Source organism: Bactrocera oleae, chromosome 2 (genome assembly GCF_042242935.1).
Source record: "Bactrocera oleae isolate idBacOlea1 chromosome 2, idBacOlea1, whole genome shotgun sequence".
Classification (NCBI taxonomy): domain Eukaryota; kingdom Metazoa; phylum Arthropoda; class Insecta; order Diptera; family Tephritidae; genus Bactrocera; species Bactrocera oleae.
In genome coordinates, this window is record NC_091536.1 from 89,529,220 (window position 1) to 89,549,962 (window position 20,743).

Genomic DNA, 20,743 nt, shown 5'->3' on the forward strand with positions numbered 1-20,743 from the left:
TACATCTGACTTTTCTTCTTAAAAAAACTTTAGATGTGCGTCTTGACTTTAATATAAAAACGAAACTTTTACCTAGTTGGCAACTCTATACAGTGAAATATTGTAATAAATAATAATAATAAATTATTTTCGATTTTTTTTAAATCGTTTAGCGGTTAGAATTTGTTTCTTCCTTGTCACAGCAAATACACGAACCAATGATCCAGCGAGTGGTCTATCGTTCCATTAAAATTATCTAACTGTAGATGTGGATGTATTCTGAAAGTCGGGGGTTAGATAATGCTGCAGGCATATCAGTAGAGGTTAGAGGTTAGAGTAGAACTCTTCGTCTCTGAACTGCTACAAATACTCTAGCTCTAAAATAGGATGTATCCTGGGACCATCGATTTTTAACTACATGATGAATTTTGATAAATTTGAATATACCCGAAGTCCAGTAAGACTCAGCATAGTGAGCCTCTCTGGTAGAATATCCATAATAAAAATTAAAAATTGACAATAGATTCACAGGCAAGTCTTTAGGAAGGTGCTCTTTGGATTTTTTGATGTTTCAGGATCAATATAGATTTGCAGAACATCTTCCGAATATCGAGGTACATCTTATCTCCGAACTTTATATAAATCTGCCTTCTTAGTTCCAACTGCTTTATAATAGTTGAGATGTCTCAAAGGTTCCAGTAAAAAAAGAAAACATTTATCCCATTTTAGGTAGTTGGATTGAGATTTGTATGCTATGAAAATTAGCAATATCAAAAACAATATTCAGAAAACTGCCATTCCCAGTTTTCTTATGAAATCTCTACTATCGGGATATTGATTTAAGGAAGGCATCTGAAGGGATACGAAAATATATATACAGAAACAGGCTTATTAAACCACCATCGTACTTCGCTACTCACATCCATGTTGATGGAGCCATTGCCGAAGTATTCACATCCTTTCTCCATTGTTCGCTTTGGTGTTGGACCACAACACTCGACGCACATTTAACAGCAAATCAAGTCATAGCATTAAGTCTTTTGGAAGAATGCCGGCAAATGCCAATAAGCTAAATAGATGATGATGGCTGTACGCTTTATTTGGTTGTGCGCTGCAATTTAGATGGACGACTACTTAGCTACTAAGACGACAACGCTAGGCGCGTGTAAAAAAGTAAAGCGAAATAAAAAAAAAACACTTGTCTATTCAATATTCCTTCTAACTAAGCAGACTAACTTAAGCCCATGAAAGGGACTAACTATTTGAAATGTCTAAGCTGTTTCCTAGGCTTCTTGGAATATTTGTATATGCAATTCTGCCAAGTGTTTGATTATTTTCAAAAGCAAATGCAAAAACAAGTTTCACAAACATATTTACACATATACACTTTTACATACGTACATACAGATACATACATATATATATATTAGGGTGGAACGAAAAAAAAGTCCTTAGCCTGATGGTACAATCTGTAGATTATAAAAAAGGAAAATTTGTGGACAAAAAAAATTTTTTTTAACACCACACACTCAGTTTTAAAGTAAATTTTCGAGTTAAAATTTTTTGATAAGTGTTCTAGAAGCTGTGGAGAGTTCTCTATCTGGCCAATTAAAATTTGTCAACTTAAAAAAAAATTTTGTGGTTATTATTGGAGTTTTAAAAAAAAGTCTTAATGACCACATGCTTTCCTCAAGCGTTAAAATAAATTTTGAGTCAAAAACCGTCAAAATCGGTATATTTTATATAAACGTGAAGAGTTTAAACCAAATATTATTTTTTTTGTCCAAACATTTTCTTTTTTATAATCTACAGATTTTACCCACAGGCTAAGCAAAACAAAATATTTTTTTCGCTCCACCCTATTATAATATATATTATATATAGTTCTTTGTATATGAAAACTAGACCTTCACCGTCGCTGTCATATGAACTGTCTACTTTAACCCATGTCTAGTTGCCGCAGACGATAAAAATAAAGAAAATAGATTAAAGAAAGGAATAAATGAAGAGAAACTCATCGCAAGTACAACAACACAGGCTAATAAGTCGCTTCTGGTATTAGCAGCAACAGGATTTTAATTGGCAACGAATCATGGCACAATTTCCAGGAACGTTGATACCATAAAGCCACACAGACACATTGAAAAAAGGCGACAAACTTTCAAGAAAATAAATTAGCATCGTCTCAGGGGATGTTTTGCAGAATTCACTTGCCCAACTTCCACGCATGCATATAGACTTGCGCCTGCTTTGCTCTGCCACCAGCTTTGTCGAACAGGAACTTTGATTTGGTCCTTTGTCACTGTGCCACTTTGTTGTTGTCGTTGTATGTTGACAATGTGCGTTGCTGTCTCCGCTGTCGTCTTGGCGGCGCGCCACAGCATCGGTAGCAACAAAAACAGCGACAGAAAGATAGAGGAATAGACTTGAATTGTTAATTTCAGCGCGACCGCATTTGGTGCGTGTTGTTCATTTATGTATTTATTAATTGGAACCTTGTGACGCAACACACACACGCGCAACTATGTACGCACTTGTACATATGTGTGCGCAAATATTTGACTTTTTTGTATATATGTTTGCTTCCAATTTCAGACGTTCGCTCTTTGCCTGTTTGTATGTGGCTATGGATGTGTGCGTGTGTGTTAGTGACTCATTTAACACACAATTAGCCGAACGAGTTTTGCTTTGATTCGGTATTCGATGTGGGCACTCCGCGCTATCATTTATCGCCCCGTCATCTTATGCTATATTTGAAGACTTATAGGTAAGTGCGTTGTTAGAATCTCTTATTTGCTTTAATTGGATACATTAGTAGATTAGTGCCTATTATTGCATATTTATGTGAAATGTTGCAATCTTGCCAGAAAATGCGGTAAATTTGTCATGAAATGCAAACTATTTAGGTTAGTGGAAAGTAGTGGCTTATTTTTATTCGGTGTTGAAGGAAGTGTTTGCTGAGTTTATCTATCGCTTAGAATTCTTTTAGGTAACAAAGTAGTTGAAGGGGTTGATTTATATCTTGTGTAGTATTGGTGCTCTTAGAGAAGGATTATATTCAATATTTTGATCGTTTAAAGTTCTACTTATTAGACTTTCCGGAGTTAGACTTAAAATATTTATAAAATTATAAAAGTCTCAGAGTACTAATATCGCCCACTGATGGCTGATATTTTAGAATTTTAAAAGATTATATATGTATATTCATTTTTTTGATTCTAGCCTTACTTTGGTAAATTTGAATTCTAAAAATAACGTGTTATCCTTGAATGCCCTATAGAAATATAAAGTCTATGATAATCAGCGCTGAATAAAATAGTTAGCAAAACATTTAATCATAATAGCTGTGACCTAGAAATGAGCTAATTTATTCCAATTAGCACGCAACTGTACGAGTATAACTTTTGCCGCTGCTTAAAGACGAGTACCAATTTCCGATGAATTAATTGATGCCTGAGACTAAAAGTTGACAATTAACAATTTTTATTTGGATTTTGGTCAAATCAAGCAGGTCGAAAATGTTGTCTTCTTTCTTACAATTTTAAATGCAAGGAAAGAGAAAATTCATTCAAAAGGCACACTATTATTTCGTGAATACGATAAAAATTATTTGAGTTGACGTTTTCTGAGAAATCGTATAATAGTACATATCCTGATAAGGATGTCATTTTCTAAAAGAATTGCGATTTCAAATCGAATTTTAAAATTAAAAAATTTTATTGAATGGGCGGCCAAGACATGTTACCGTTCTCAATCTGACTGACAAGGTGAGCACAATTGACAAAACACACAAATAGATTTCAATTTAAAATTTTAAAGAAGTTTACTGGAAAAAAATTAAAATATTCTTCATAACAAAGCAAACAATATCATTTAACCACAAGATTATATCTTTTCTGGCACCATAAGAAAATATATTTGCAAACACTTAACTTTTTGAAATTTTTTATTTTATCACATTAGCTTTATTTATTTGGCAGCTTGCTTTCCACATTCTTAAGTGCCAGCTAATTTGCATTTTGTTCAAAGTGTTATGTGTGGAATGCCACCACATGCCACCATAAATTTGCTATAATAATAAAGTCACCAAGTGGTAAGACAAAATATATTGAGATATTTTCCATATTTATGTAAATTCACATACAATGTTCACGGAAATCAATGCTTTTGGGATATCAAGTTTGTTGCTTAAGTCTTCTATTCAAGCAGCTTGAGCCTTTGTGTTATTCTACATTTGTTTTATGTATGCTTATACATATGCTTATACATATTACATATATGTGCGGTTGCAATATGTAACATTTTTTCCATTCGTGCATAAATTAAGCACATATACAAACCAGTAGGCATATGCTTAATATGAAAACACAAAAAAATGTCTGCTGGTGACTTTTAAATATGAAAAGTTCAGGAATATAACCCGAATTTTTACTAAAAGTGCACACTGAAAAATGTTCGGTATTTTTTAGTATAGCCAACGGCAACTCTAATTTTTCTTCATATTTCTTGCCACCATATTAGTTACAAAATATTTGCCTTCAATAATTATTTAAACGAAATATATATTTAGGTATTTATGTAAACTCAGTGCATAATCAGTGCAAAGACACTATCCAAAAGCAAAAGTAAAGTCAAGGGTGGTTTAGGTCTCACAGTTCAAAGCGCTTACTACGCCATACATATTACATATATGTGCGGTTGCAATATGTAACATTTTTTCCATTCGTGCATAAATTAAGCACATATACAAACCAGTAGGCATATGCTTAATATGAAAACACAAAAAAATGTCTGCTGGTGACTTTTAAATATGAAAAGTTCAGGAATATAACCCGAATTTTTACTAAAAGTGCACACTGAAAAATGTTCGGTATTTTTTAGTATAGCCAACGGCAACTCTAATTTTTCTTCATATTTCTTGCCACCATATTAGTTAGAAAATATTTGCCTTCAATAATTATTTAAACGAAATATATATTTAGGTATTTATGTAAACTCAGTGCATAATCAGTGCAAAGACACTATCCAAAAGCAAAAGTAAAGTCAAGGGTGGTTAAGGTCTCACAGTTCAAAGCGCTTACTACGCCATACATATTACATATATGTGCGGTTGCAATATGTAACATTTTTTCCATTCGTGCATAAATTAAGCACATATACAAACCAGTAGGCATATGCTTAATATGAAAACACAAAAAAATGTCTGCTGGTGACTTTTAAATATGAAAAGTTCAGGAATATAACCCGAATTTTTACTAAAAGTGCACACTGAAAAATGTTCGGTATTTTTTAGTATAGCCAACGGCAACTCTAATTTTTCTTCATATTTCTTGCCACCATATAAGTTAGAAAATATTTGCCTTCAATAATTACTTAAACGAAATATATAAGTATTTATGTACACGATCAAAAATCAGTGCAAAGACACTATCCAAAAGCAAAAGTAAAGTCAAGGGTGGTTTAGGTCTCACAGTTCAAAGCGCTTACTACGCCTTGCATTTGTTGTTGTATGTGGTTTTTTGCATTTTAGGTAGCGGTTACAAGTTATGACGGCTTTTCAAAATAAATCTTTGCTTCTGAAGAAAACATATAATTATGTTTAATGTACATACAAGTGTTAAATCTAAAAATAATAGATATAAAAGGCAAATTGTCAGCACTGCAACAGTTTACAAGTTATATCGCAAAAGGAAAATATAACAAAAAAATAAAATAAAAACAAATTTATAAAACACTAAGCTATTTGAAACTCACACGCATACAAAAAATTACGCGAAATTTTGCGATTTTAATAAATGGAAGAAAGAGTGATGACAAAGATTTATGGAAATGATTTAGAAAACTAAAGATATTTTTTTTTTAAATTGTAAGTTAATTTAAGAATTTTGTTGCTATAGTAAAAATAAGTTTATGTGAAATATTACATGCTATATAGTACAATTTTCTTACAAGGCCAGTTTTTGTTTTGATTTTCAAGAAGTGTCTATAAATACCTTGAAATTTTAAATTTATTCAAACAAAAAGTTTTTTGTACAATATAAAAATAATAAAAAATATATAAAAAGTATTTGAATTAAATAAAAAGTAATTAAATTAAAAATTACATTATTTGATCAAAAATAATATTTTTCACATGTTAATTAAGACATTAAAAACTAGTGTTCTAAAGCTTCAGTTTTCGAGTCAATATGGTCACTATTGGACGTTGTACCCTTTTGGTATTGCAACATATAATATATTATATACCGTCATGATTTCTACACGCTTAGTCGTAAGTGATACTTAAAATTCACAAAACTGTATACAACAACAAAAAATTCCCGGTATAGCACTTAAAACTCTTTTAATTTTTCTGTTAGGTTTTATATTTGAATTTTGTTTACGATATTTTCACATTATTTTTCTACATTTTGGTGTATATCATTAATGAAGTTAACATTTTTTTATTTAATCAGAGAGTAAAAGCTATTAAGAAACATAAAATTTGCCGCTTCCAAAAAAATTTAGTTTGGCATAAGAGTGGGAACATGGTTATATCGATAATATTATATATTGCATATTCTTCTTAAATACTTTAAAATTTTTTTATTTTTGTGAGTCTTATTATTATTTTATTGTAATAAATGCATATGGAAAACTAAATTTAGGTTTTGAAAAAAAAAAAATTTTAAAGTTTTCCTAAATAAATAAATTGGAGTATATTTTATCGTTTGCCACTAAAATTTGCTTGCAGAATACTATAGATAATAAGCAAAACAGCTTAAAGTTTATAAACTATATAGCAATAATTGCCATATTATTTTGAAAATACCTTTAAGAGCAAACGGCTGCTGTGAGACTTAAGACACGAACTTCTAGTAAATACGTTGGTTTACAGTGGCTACTCTTTCACACACATTACCGAATTCATTAAGAATTATTAGTGTAATAGTCATAAAATAATTTGGTAATCGAATAGCTGCAGATGCATTAAAAAGGTAATTTCAGCTTAGATTATTTCTTATAAAGCACAAAAGCAGGCAAATTGCAGCAGGCAAAGTACAAAAGCAAACGATTAAGGCCTTCACAAGCAGATAAACAAAATTAATTAGTTGTGTTTTTGAACAAAAACGAAAATATTGTACACTCCTGCCTACTTAGTTGTTTTTGGCTTGTCTGGCGTTTCATTTTTTGATTAATACTAACTGCCGCCACTCGATAGTTAACGACACCTCATAAAAAAATTAAAGTAACTGCCGCTCACAATATTGCTAATTTGCATTTTTTAAATACCGCTATTTATGAAAACTAACAACAACCTACGAAACATAAAAAAAATGTACATTGACACAACAATGTTTAATATGGAAAAATAATATTTTTAGCCACAAGCGGCGCGTGAACTGCAGCTCATATGCAAAACCCACATTCCGCCACATATAATTAAACACTTAGAAGCACTAAAATGTCGAGTTACTTGCCGCAGACAGTGCGGATAAGTGCAAGTTTGTTGTACTAAATGAAAGTGAACACATTTTGTGCAGTTTTTTTTATTTTTATGGGTCCATGTTATTAGAGCAGTTATGTCGATATGTCTGCTCTGACTCAGATAAAGTACGCGAAATGCATAAACATTTAATAATATGTGGAAACCACAAACTGAGTAACTGTGAGATTGTTTACACAGGAAATGACTAAGCAGGCTGAAGTTTGATTTTAGTAAAAAGAAACTGAGTAATATGAAGTGTTATAAGAAACAAACGAACTGTTGTAAAATTCATTATTTTAGTACAAATACACACATAATTTTTTATAAGAATATATGTATGTATACAAGCCCTCACATACTTAAACAGACCAGTGTGTGCGAGTGTGTGCCACTTTTCGTGCACTGCATGACATGCAAAAATCAAAGCGAGTGCGAGTGTGGGTCACGTGCATGCAATAATTTTGAAAAATAAAAATGAAAAACACTTTATGAGACACCGTAGCGCACTTCAAGGTTCGAATTGAAAGTGTCTTAGGTAGCAACAATTTTTATGAATAAAATAAAACTGTACTTGTTTTAGTTTTACACGATCAGCAGGAGTTCAAGTGCATAAATATATATAAACACTTTTTGAAAATACATACTTATATGGGAAAATAAACTATGAGAAATATAAACGTAGCATTTGTAAAAATGTTTACAACAAAACATGTTTATTTTTTCGCTTTTATTGTATAAGTATATATTGAGGTAGGTCAAAAAAGCAATATTTCTTTCGCTTCATACTCTGAAAAATTGGTTGATAAACACCTCTCCGAAAGGCTCTCCAAGACTAAGACTCTCTTAGTTGTAACGGGAAGGTCCTCCGATTAACGGTTTTCTATTTTTTTTTTATTATTAGATATAAAAATGTATATCTCGCCTCCCACTGCTTGAAACTACTGAATATCTTATTCGTAGTTTCGTAGATTTTGTAGAAAATTTAATTCAATATAAAATGGTTTGGTTTTTTCGTAAACCGAACCGTTTGAAAGATATTAATGGTTGATGTTTGACTATTTTACGGTAAATTTGTTTTTTTTCTTTTGAATTTTATAACTCAATGAAAAAACACCATTTTAAATTGCAAATTTCATAGTCTTGTAGGAAATTTTTAGTATAACTATTTGATGGTAAGCGTTAAGTAAGGGGAAGAAAAAGGAAAAAAACGAGTAAACAAGAGAAAATTAAATAATCAAATAATTTCAATTAGTTTATATTTAGTTTCGGTCGGTTACAGCTTTAGGCTCCCCGCTAGAACTTCTTATAATCACTAAATTTATTTTTTCATCTTGACCTCAACATTTAGTAAGGTTATATACTTAAAATTATACTAAAAGTTCTTTCATATATAACCTTACTTTATTATCCGCAGTTATAACGAAAGGCGACTATTAGGTGACCAGAAAAACTTTGGCTGCAGTTTCTCAATAAACCTTATACTATTGTATACAAATATATACATAAATATTGATATGTGTACCATATATTTGTAAACCACCATATAACCTCATATACATATTTCTATGTGCAAAAATAAATATGTTTATGTGTACCACTAAATACAGCATTGCTTTATGACAGTCAAAGTCGCTAATGCCACAAGCATTTACAATACTACCTGTAAATATCTTTTGCTTCTGTTGAGAGTGGATGGCCATCGTAAAAACATTGATAATAGTGATGTAATTTGTAGCAAAGTGGCTACTTGTGCCACAGCCAAAGTAACATTTTCCAATTTTATGGAGGTATGCATTAAGTGGCAATTATGTGCTTAATTAGTTGACTGGCAACATGGGCTTATAAAACCATAAAATAACTCTTGATGCAATATTTATCATATAACAATGGAGGTATCGAACAATAAATTATAAAAATATACATATATACTACAGTCCAAAGCTGTTGTGAAATCAACAAAGGTTTTTGGACAGATTACGAAGTTAGTTAGGACGCTTTAGAAATATTTGCTATTCAGTATCAGTTCTTCTATTATCTGTATTTAAAAAATAATTCTTTTAATTTTCAAAAATTACAGGAAATATGTTTCTCTATTACCTTGACTCTGTTCCAATCTGGAAAGGATTTTTGAATTTATTTATCATTTAAGAGGCACCAGTCTGCACAATATTTAATGTTATGAATATTCTATGTCTCTTAACCAATATTTTGTTAAAAATCGGGCATAAAATATTGTACCGCAGTACATATAACGGTTCTTTGCAAATTAGTATGTAATATCATAATAAAAAATAAATGATGTACGAATACAGGATCCGAAAATTATCCCATCAAATTCGATTGCAGCTAATGGTATTATAAAAATTAATCTCAATCAATTAAACAGGATTCTTCTAAAAGATAAGAAGACTTCAGCAACCTGTCTTTCTCTCTTTCTCGCGACTACCGTTATTATGCAAATATTTTGTCTTCAAACGTTAGCCGCGTCATTTATGAATTAAAGAAATTGCACTCAATAAATAACTAACAAAGCAGCTGGTGTCAGGGGCAGTCATGCAGCAGCCAAACCCGTGTACTGTGTATTATGCACACTCATGCTTGCGTGTGTGTGCGCTTGTGACGAATAGCGGTACATGACATTGCCGAGCTAATAACTTAATTTGATTGCTGTAATATATTTATGAATAGCGCAATTTGCTTTCAAATGCGCGATTAAGATGGGAGTCGCCAGACACAACAACAAAAACAACAAACAAAATGGCGGGAATAGAAAAACATAATAAATGCAAGGAGAGCAGCAAAGTTCTTTGCGAAAAAAAGTTACACTCAACTTGTAATAATCAATTTCCGCATGCTTGGTTGTATGCAATAAGGGGATGGTGTGCGTGGGGCACAAGCGGCCAACAGGCGATTGCGAGAAGATGTTAACGCTCGCTGAATGAAATGTTTGGGGCCAAGTTATTCCTGTTGAACGGGATTTGTGTTGACAGCAAGCGAACTTAAGAACATTAAAAGGCTGGGGAGAGAGGAAGCAAAAGGAGGCAGGAGGGGATGTGGTGTAAGCACATTTGATGGACAGCTCTTTGAAATGGTACCAACAGGTGCTGCTGCCAACAGCCGATTGATGTATAACAGTGCAACGTGTTGCAAATTTTGTATTTGTGCAAGAATGTAATGTACATTTTTGCGCCTGTGGGAAATTAGATTGCAACATGCGACCATAAAAAGCATTTGTTTAGTCTTTTACAATTTTTTTTTTTTTGCACAGAAACGATCACGAAAATTGGCTGGCAACATTAGGAGTACGACAAAAATGCATAAAAAAATATTTTATTAAAATAAATCTATAAATAATAAAGTAAACTCAACCACCATTAGCGGTTGTCGTTCGTGTAGACTTGCGTGTCGTGCGACATGCTTCGCCAGCAATATGTTGCACATTGGCTTCATTAAAAGCAACATGTTACTAAGTACTTGCGCGGACTAACCGCTACAGCAACTACTCAAATCAACTTCAAAGTGCGCCAAATTGACAACTGTCCAAGCGACTGAGCGACCAACGGGCGAAGCGTTCGGCTGACGGCCATTTAATTAACAAAAATACGCACAAAATTGAGGCATGTTTTTTTTTGTTTGATTTTTGCGTATGAACTTTGTTTATGTCGCAGCGTATTTTGTGTTGGTTTTCTTTTCGCTTTTGACTGCTGTCCGTTGAGCGAACAACTTGTCTACATAATTGATTGCTCTGGCTGTGTTGCCGGATTTCAGCGTTTGCTGTTTGCAACGTGATTTACTTGTTGTTTGTGGTGGCAACTGACAGTTGTTGTGGACTACGGTAAGCTGTGGCAAGCAAGTAGCGAGCATTTGAAAAGTGGTTGGCAACATTCAAGTCGCAATTGCTGCCCAAAGCGCGGGCGCAACATTTCTTTTCGTTTGTAATGGTAAGTACATATGTAATGTCTGTATATGTCTATATTTATACTTATGTGTGTGTGTGTATTTGGATAGGTATGCATGTTTAGAGTAATCTTTGATGATGACACCCTAATGGGTGTACTTCTGTTGCTGCTTTATGGACAGTCCGCAGCACTGGATGCATTAGTAATTTCTGCTCAATTTTGTAGTTTAAAATTGTTTTATTTAATTGTTGTATGTTAATGAATTAATGAAAAAATTGAAAAAAACAGGATAAAGAGTTTGGCTATAAAAAAGAAATAACAAATTTGAAAAAAATGTCTTTAAAAAACAAATTATACCGATTTCATCATTTATCATTATCATCGTCATCATAATTATCATTATCATCATCATCATCATCATCATCATCATTATCATTATCATTATCATTATCATTATCATTATCATCATTATCATCATTATCATCATTATCATCATCATCATCATCATCATAATCATCACCATCAACTTCATCATCATCATCGTCGTCGTTATCATCATCGTCTTCATTATCATCATCATCATCATTATTATCATTCCCAGCTCGGTAATAAAATAGTACGAAGTAATCTAGAGGGATTTCAAGAATTTTCCAACAAATCATTCACGAAAAAGAGCTGTCATCTGTTTGGACCAAGAGATTGCATATGTTATGCTTTTGACTGATGTAAATAGCGCTTCTTGTTGATCTACGACTTTGTTAGCTTCCCTTTGAAATAAACTATGTTGAAGTAGTAAAAAAAGAAAGCTGCTGACATAAAACCACAATTTTAACTTTTTCATATAGTTTTGATTCCATTTAGAAGGAGATGGAAGACATATGTTATGTCAGGGTTTGTCCATTCCTCGCTTGGAGTGAGCATAACTTGAACATAATATTCTGTAACTGATAATAGAAAACTAGCTGGCATCACCGAAAGCGGCTGAATATATCAATAATTTTCTTCAATTTTTGTATAAAATTTAATATATTGTAGTGTATAAAAAAACTATTGAAAATAATATTTTTCTTGAAGAATTTTTTATGCAATCTAGTCCTTTTCAATTCTTACTTAATTACTTATTAATATCGCTTAGTGACACTAATTGTTGTGCATAATTGAATATTGTGAATTATTTTCAACGCATGCGAAATAACGCAACCCGCTTCCAAATTTTGTTGTTATTTTGCAGTTGTTGCACTTATGTATGTTAGTATGTGCACATGCAAAATATTTGATCAGGGCAATGCATTGTTAAGATGACTGTTTAATAACAGCAATATAAAGTACAATTAGCACAAAGAACAAAGAAACAAAAGCAAAAAGAAGGAGGGACTGAAATGATTTCGCATGTGAAACTTCTGACACGTTCGTTTTGATGTTACTTTGCTTGCATGTCTGTCAATCAGGCAGCTGTTCCCAGTTGCCTGTTGCAAGCACCGATGCAGTTGTATTTGCAAACACTATTAAGCGCAGTAGAGGGTATATATGTGAGTATTTATATACTTAGTGTTTTTGTGTATATTTGGAAGTTTATAATGTGTAATTTTTATTTGGAAAAGTTGTTGTGTAAAAATAATAATTAATAGTTTCATAAGAAAGCTCAAAATAATAAAATTAAACAATTTTCGTATTGCAAAATGAGTAAATATTTATTGGTATAATCGAAAAAAATTATCTAAAAATGCGACTGTAGACTTTAAAAACATAAAATCATAACGTAATGGCCTTGGAACTACGGCAGTAATAATAGCAAGTTGCTCACTGTAGTAAACTTTCATTTTTAACATATTTAATTTTATATATATCTTTTTGAGTTATAGGTAGATAAAAAAGTGGTGCTCCGTTTTTCAAAGTTAGCTACCAATATCGAAATTTTTGTCTTCATTTTCCGTACTAGAAGTTACTGCCACATTCGTATAACTAAGTAACTTACCAATAAGTAAAACTGTGGAAATCATATTTTAATGGTGAAACCCTTTTTTTTCAGTCAAGCTTACATGGCAGACGTAAGGGGTGTAAAACTTGGATCTTTGAAAAAAAAACATTTTTAGAAAATTCTATTTCCCAAGGCTAACATGAAATTTCAGAAAATATCTACCAAATATATTTACTTTCCCAAACTCTAAGACATCGTTAAACATTGAGAACATACAGGAATTTCTAAATGTAGCTACGGTATCACAAACTTTAACCATAACTAAATAATTCTGAGATAAAAACAGAGGATGTTAATGTACGCGTACTTAGATAGAATTATAAATTCCAGAACATTTGAAATTGCAGTTTTTTCTTTTATATTAATATTCATATGGAATTTGTGCATTATCCTGGGTCTTTTGTGTAGAACAACATTCTTTCAAAATCATTTTCTAAATAGCAATGTCTCTATATTACTATAGTTGAACATATCAAATATCAAATTTGGCCATGATTGGAGACAGGTGCTGTCTTTTCATAGAAAAATCTAATCTTAAGCTTCTTTACCCAGAAGTTTATTGAATAATAGTAGAAGGTAGTGACCATTTTAAAAATATGTAGTTCGATATATATTTCCATTTATCTAGTATTCGTTATAAAAACCATACTTTTGCACTTTTGGTTAGTTGTTAGCTCAAAAACTATTTAAGTTTATTAAATTAAACTTAAATTGTGGGTCTAACGGTACTTGTGTTCTAAATTTTACTGTTACTGTAACAAATCGTAATAAATATTCGGTTAAAGTGGCCACTTTATTTAAAAAAATAGCCATAACAATATTTTATGTATGGTTTTAACTAGAATATTTTATTCAAAACGAGTTTGTCGCTTAAGTCTTTTGAATTTTGCAAACCATTTCAATTTCGCATAATTGTTCTAAGGCAGCACCATTGCATACAAACACATATGCAGTACAGCTAACGTCAATCTTAACAGAGTTAAAAGCGTTCTAATAACAACAACAACGCCGACGGTAGCACCACTAACAAATGTTTGCGAGCATTTATGAGAAATTCTTATTGGTATTATTTGCAGTTTATAAGAAATAAAAGTATGCGTGGGTGCGAAAAACCAGTTGCGATCAATGCAAACCACCCACCAGGTTGGCGAACTTGAGTGCAGTGTGCAATCCGAATCATTTACCAGCTGAAGGGGACGCTTTAAGCAAGCGATAGGCTGTGCGGGAGACACCTTGCCTTAGAGCTAGGCATACTTAATTGTTGGCGTTGCCACGGTGATTGTGGTTTTGTAATTTTAGTTAAATCGGAGTGGAGCAGATTTTGTTGTTGTTGCTGTTAATGTTATAGATGGCAAAATATAGCGAAGAGAAGAAGGAAAGCAAATATAAATTTGGCAGTGCGAATATGCATTTGTAGCAGCGTCATGGTGAGCCGGTGCGCCGCGCAGGTCGCTTCCCGCTAAGCAGCTTGTCAAGATTGCGGCAAAGAGGCAAATTAAAGCAAAAACACAAACAAATATGGTTTTTCGTAAAGTTAAAAAAGTTGTTAATTTCCTTTTTTCGCTTTTTGCCAATACTTCTACATACACACATGCATATACCAATGTACGCTTCTTTAATGTTACTTCTGCTTTGTTGTTAAATTTTTGTTTTTGTAATTTCATAGAGATTGTTCATTTCTTACCTCCGGCACGGTGACCTCATAGGGTGTGTTCATGAAGCGCGGCGCATTGTCGTTGACATCAGATACGCGCACAATAATCGGAATGCTGCGTCGCTTGTTGGTTGCGTTGCGAATCGAACAGGAGACCTGTGGTGCAACGAAAGGAAATAAAATTTAAAACAAAATTAAACAAAGTAAAAACCAAAAATAAATAAACACAAATAAAAGCGCTCAATATTTTTAAATAAACAAAGCAGGCAGAAATAACCGCAGACACATACGCACTCACTGCCAAAAGTGAAGCACTCCGTTGGTGGTTTGCACAAGTGGAAGATATGCTTGAGAAATTGCAGCGCTGCACGCCAAATGGCACAAGTAAAGCAGAAAACGCTTGCATATTTCTGTTTATTAGCTAAGCGTTCTACATACTTTTGTTGGTGGCTGGCGCATTTTGTGGCGTGCAACTGTAAAATTTCGCCATAAAAAATTTGCATTTCACCAAACAAAATCTAACAGCGGCAAGCCACCGCGGGCTTTTTTCATCTACACATACATACATACAATTCCAGTTGCACATCCCACCTACTTGTATATATAATACCGCAAGCCAGCCGCCTTAAGCGCGCTGCATCGCATGAATTCACTCTTACACAAACATACTCACAGACTCACGGATTCACACACAAGCTGCTTCACTTTATTTTGAGCTCAACTTTGTTCTAGTAACTTAGCTTGTGGTCGCTTTCGTGCGCTCACCTGAAAGACAATGTGACTCAGATTCTCCTCATCGCGATCGAGCGGTTGCAGCAGCTGCAATTTCTTGCCGTCCAGCAGGAATGTCGGATTCCCCTTTGGGAAGACTAGATCCAGTGCAATTTCCGTGTAGGGATCACCGTAGATTGGCAACTCCGGCGGCGTGGTTTGTTGGCCAATAACTGTAAATACATGAATAAACGGTGCAGTAGCAGTTAGTGAACAAACAGTAAGCATAATATAAAACAAATAAGAATTGAAGAAAAAATTGAAATATAGTGGTAAAGATGCTAAGTTTGCATTCTGGACTGCTTACGAATTTATTTGAAAGAGCAGTAAAACTTTTGAAATTAAGAGATATTATAACATATTCACGATGGACGTGAAACGTACCTTTTTACGTATGTTTTTTCTCTTAAAAAAAATGCAAAAAAAATATATTTTTTTTGATTTGCAAGTGGACGTATCCCCGTTATATCTTAACTAAAATTTGAATTTTGATTAAAGTACTTCAATGAAAAAAAAAACTATTTGGTTTAAATAAATCACATTTAAATTACTCTTGTGGTAATTTGAAGTCTATAGATCCAACCCAGCTCAAGTCGACTTGAGCTTTTTTTATACCACAATTAATGGTATTGTACACAATATTTTATGTTAAAAATGTTCGAATTATTTCCCAGAAATACTTCATCTCTATATGAAACTGTTGTCAATAATTAATACCTTTCCGGTACTTTTCACCAAAGATTAAGTAAAAATGAGGAAAAATGTAAGGAAACTTGCAATTTGAAATTGTCGTAACTTAGTTTATTTGAGAAGAATATATCTACAGCTGCGCCATCTGTCGATCCATATGAGTTGCTAAGGCTTGAATACAGCACCATCTTGCGGATTTACATAAATATGACCCAATTCAAGTAGCAATAATATCAGCAATTTGATCAAAAGTAAGCACGATTCTCTCAAATGCTTTCCAGTTCGACTTTGAAGGAACAACATATGATTTCTAAATACACCATTTCATCTCATGTAGGGTATAGTGATATAAACCCATTTACAATTTCTTTCTTCGTTTTTCTTTTGAAGATGCGTTTATGAAGAGAACGACTTTAGTGCAGTCGGCATTAAGAGAATTGGGTATATCATGTACTCGTGTTTGTTGAGTTTCAACGCCCAGCATCAAGGAGCGACCATTAATGGCGAAACAAAAGACGGCATACTTATTTATATGCACTCAGGAGTATTTGATGGGCCATCAAATGTGCGAAAGCATCGGTACCAGTGAGTTATTAATACGACTACATGCACTTTAAGTGCGTGGTACAGTTTTGATGTTCGCAAGCTTAGCAAGATGTGTTTGGCGCTGTGCACACATGCCGAAGTTATTAAAATCCTCACAAATTCTTGCCTCATGTTGAGTTCTTTTTTTTTTTTTTTGTAAATTTTCCCAATTGTTAAGCAACATTTGAAAGTGTCTTACTTTTGGTACGATTGTATGAGTACTTGGACGAAATACTCCAGCATAGTAGTTAACTAAGGAATATTAATGGGTAAAAAGTAATAGATGACGAATTTAATTTACAAATTAGGGTAGAAGTCCCCTTCTTCGGTTCGTTAAGCTCAGATTATTTTTTGGGCTTCTGTATACAAATCCAGCGTTATTAATTGAAAATATACGATAATTCAAAATATAGCATATTCTAACCAGGTGCAAATGCGTTGCATACTTATATAACAATTCGTAAGCTTTTTTTTAGAATTTGCAGAATGAACTGCTCTATTTGCTTTGATTTGATAATCTTACTATCACTGGGTTTAGTTCTGAATCCGAGCCTCATTACTTTGTATTAATTTTGACCTTTGAAACGAAAAAATTTTCAATTGTTCTCAACTTAAAGTTTACTATAAAAATGAGTAAAAAGTTTTTGTTCAAAAAAGGGTTTTAGATTCTTAAGAAATTGAACTTTCTAAGAAGAAGTTAGTCTTAGTAAAGTTAAGTATGCTTCCAAAAGAGAGTATAAAGTAAGCTGGCATCACGTTGGGTATAAAGTGTGCCAATGCTAGACTCGAACCAAAGAAACTTATAACAAGTGTATGCCGAATCGAAAAAAGCGTTGGCTCAGGAGAATTTTTTGAAAGTGATAATAAAGATTTGTACTAAACTTCGTGATAGAATATTTTTTCTAGTCCGGGTCAAATTTGATCAAATGGTATATAACTCATATTAGCTTTACAATATAGTTCTCAGTATTTTTTTATTCCTCAATCCAAAAGAGATCTACATAATTTGAAAATCCACATCTATTAAGGTTATTCCGTACTCTGCGAACATGTTAATGCCTCCTGCTTTAATTTCCCATTATCTGTTAATATTGCGCTTTATTTCATTTATCAACTATCTAACGAATTCCTCCTTTCTTTCTGCCTTAGATTACAGGGCGACTTCTCATTCGTGCCATACAATTATAATCATTATATCAGACACTTAAACTAAAACTAAAATCACAAGTTGTAGCAAGTCGCAAAGGAATAAAAAAGAATGTAGCTCGAAACAACAATAGCAAAGAAACAGTGAAGCCAATGGCAATATATACACACGGCCATATATATAAACATATAAGCGAACAGACAGCTGAGCATTAGAACACAATAATATTCGATTCGTAGGAACAGCAAAGCGTCTAAGGTAGCGCTCTGACAGCAGAAAGGAAGCCAATGTCACAACAACAACAACAATGGAAATATAAGCGAAAGATACAAAAGAGAAACAAAACACCAACGACGATTGCTGCCGCTGTTTCCGGAAGATGCAGGAAGAGATGTTCAAGTTTTGTACCGCCGGATAGTGGCATAGGAAACAACAACAATTGTAACATGTGCCTAAAAATGCATAACATAAGAGTTTGTGGCACTGAATACTAAAGAGCAAATAAAATATAGTAACTGCGGAGCTGTGGAGCGAGGGGACACATGCAAGTAGCTTCGTGCAACAGCGCGCTGCCAGGTAGTAATAGCTGTGTCAGCGCAGTGGCTAAGCTATTTTGTGGCATGTAAAATGTGGTGCTTGCTGCCAGCGCGTTTATTGTTACGGCTGCTGTGCTTTTTGCGCTGACACAATTGTGCTTACTTTGATTTAACTTCTGCTCATTTCTTGAGTTTCTCTTCCCCACTTTGGCTGCCATCAGCTGAGTTGGTATAGTTTACGATTTGCTGCAACTTGCGCGAGACAAATGTTGCACTTGGTCTGTGTGAAGGGCGCGTTTGTAGCAAGAGCGGCGACGGCGGCAGTCACGGCTGCAGACAAACACCGAGGCAGCAACAAGGCGTAGCGACTGTAATTACCAGAGGAAAAAAGCAGTGAGCAAAATGAAACGGGCAGCGAACGGACGGCAATGGGCAGCCACATGGATGGCGTTTGGCGTACAGTACAAGGGCGGTCCCGACATTCCAACATTGGACAGTTTGATCGGAACGTTAGTAGCCGCTGCTATCTCATAGACAGCTTTATGAAGCGCAAATTGCAGTAAAAGGCAAATACTCACATACACCTATACATACACATTTGATAATTGCAAGTTACTAATATGCACCTTCATTGCATTGTGCTCATTATTATTTGTGGCATGCTGCAGGAAATATGAATGCCGGCATGTTGGAATGCATGCCACATGTCATTATTCACCACACAGGTGCATGTGTATGAATGGTAAGAATGTTTCTTTCACATGCATGTACTTGTAAATGCAACATCAGCACAAAACAGATACATATACACACATGTTACTACATAATTTTCCACATGAATACACATTTCACACGCCGAAGTTTCGCTGCAGTCAGTCTTTTAAAAGCGCCATAACTATTTTATCGCCGGCGCTGCTCGTATTAAAAGTTAAATGCAGTACACACACATACACATACATATATAAATTACGTGTATATTTAAAACTTGCAACAGACTGCATGCAGCATGTTGCATCAACATTCTGTAACGTGGCAAAGTCAATTACGCCACAGATCTTAAATTAACAATCTTAATGAAAGCTCACCAATCGGCCGAAGGGAGGTGCCACCTTGTCAGCGAGTGTTGCAAATGCTTTTAAGTTTAAATACGAAAGTGATTGTTGGCGTTCCGACACTGAGTGAAATTGTAGCAATTCGACAAATGGTTTGCCGTAAACTCTTGGGGAGATGTGGATTTTTGTAAGCTTGTGTGTCGACATTTCCTTTGAAAGTTTTATATGTCCTTTTATGTTAACAATTTTTTTCAAATGTATAGCGAATTGCTGTTATGCAGAGCAGTTGAATATATATCCAAACTTTAAGTGACTCCAAAAAGTAATGAAAGCTCTTTAGTAGAACTAAACTCACAAATACTTTCTATTCACTGATTTTTATTCTAGATAATGTAAAATTGTCAAAAGTAGTATAAGTTTAGGAATGAGTATAGGAACTTAAATTTTTGGCGAAAGTTCTTAAAAGCACAGTGAAAGCTCAATAATTTATATTGACGCTCAATCTGCTGAAGCAAAAGCTCAAACAGCTACCACAGAAGCTCAATAAAATGTAATAAAAGCTCAACAAGCAATGGTATCGCTAAGTTGAAAAAAACACATACAAGATTCCAAATGTTGGCCTATCGACTCTCACTTCCACGAATCATATAGGACGATCCATTAAATCAAATCTTATTCAAACAAACGGCAGTTACTAAACCTAAAATAGAATTAGTGAGCGATAGATAATGTTAAGAAAATTAAGAGATTGAAATTAGTGCTAGCTTTAGAGAATAGTAAGTCTAATTGCTGGATTTAAATGAGGATTTGAGTCATCTTCAGCATGGGGAGTAAAACCATTGTCTAAACACTAGAGAGAGAGGTTATTAAGACTTTGTCGGTTAGGAAAGAATCCAAAACATACTTAACTAAGAAAACTGCTTCCAGAATGGATGAAAACGTGTTATAACTGGTTGTCCGAATTTAGTTAATACATCGAAGTTA

General features: G+C 33.5%; 1 protein-coding gene across 1 annotated transcript in view; it reads right to left on the reverse strand.

The window, feature by feature from the left end:
- The window catches only part of LOC138855849 (cadherin-99C-like), a 115,784-nt gene that overhangs the window by 17,973 nt on the left and 77,068 nt on the right, over window positions 1–20,743 (reverse strand). Inside the window, exons 5-6 of the mRNA XM_070105963.1 lie at window positions 15,744–15,922; window positions 15,009–15,134 (exon numbers count right to left, since the gene is read on the reverse strand). Of these exons, the coding sequence (XP_069962064.1) occupies window positions 15,009–15,134; window positions 15,744–15,922 (305 nt within the window). The remainder of the gene's footprint in view (window positions 1–15,008; window positions 15,135–15,743; window positions 15,923–20,743) is intronic.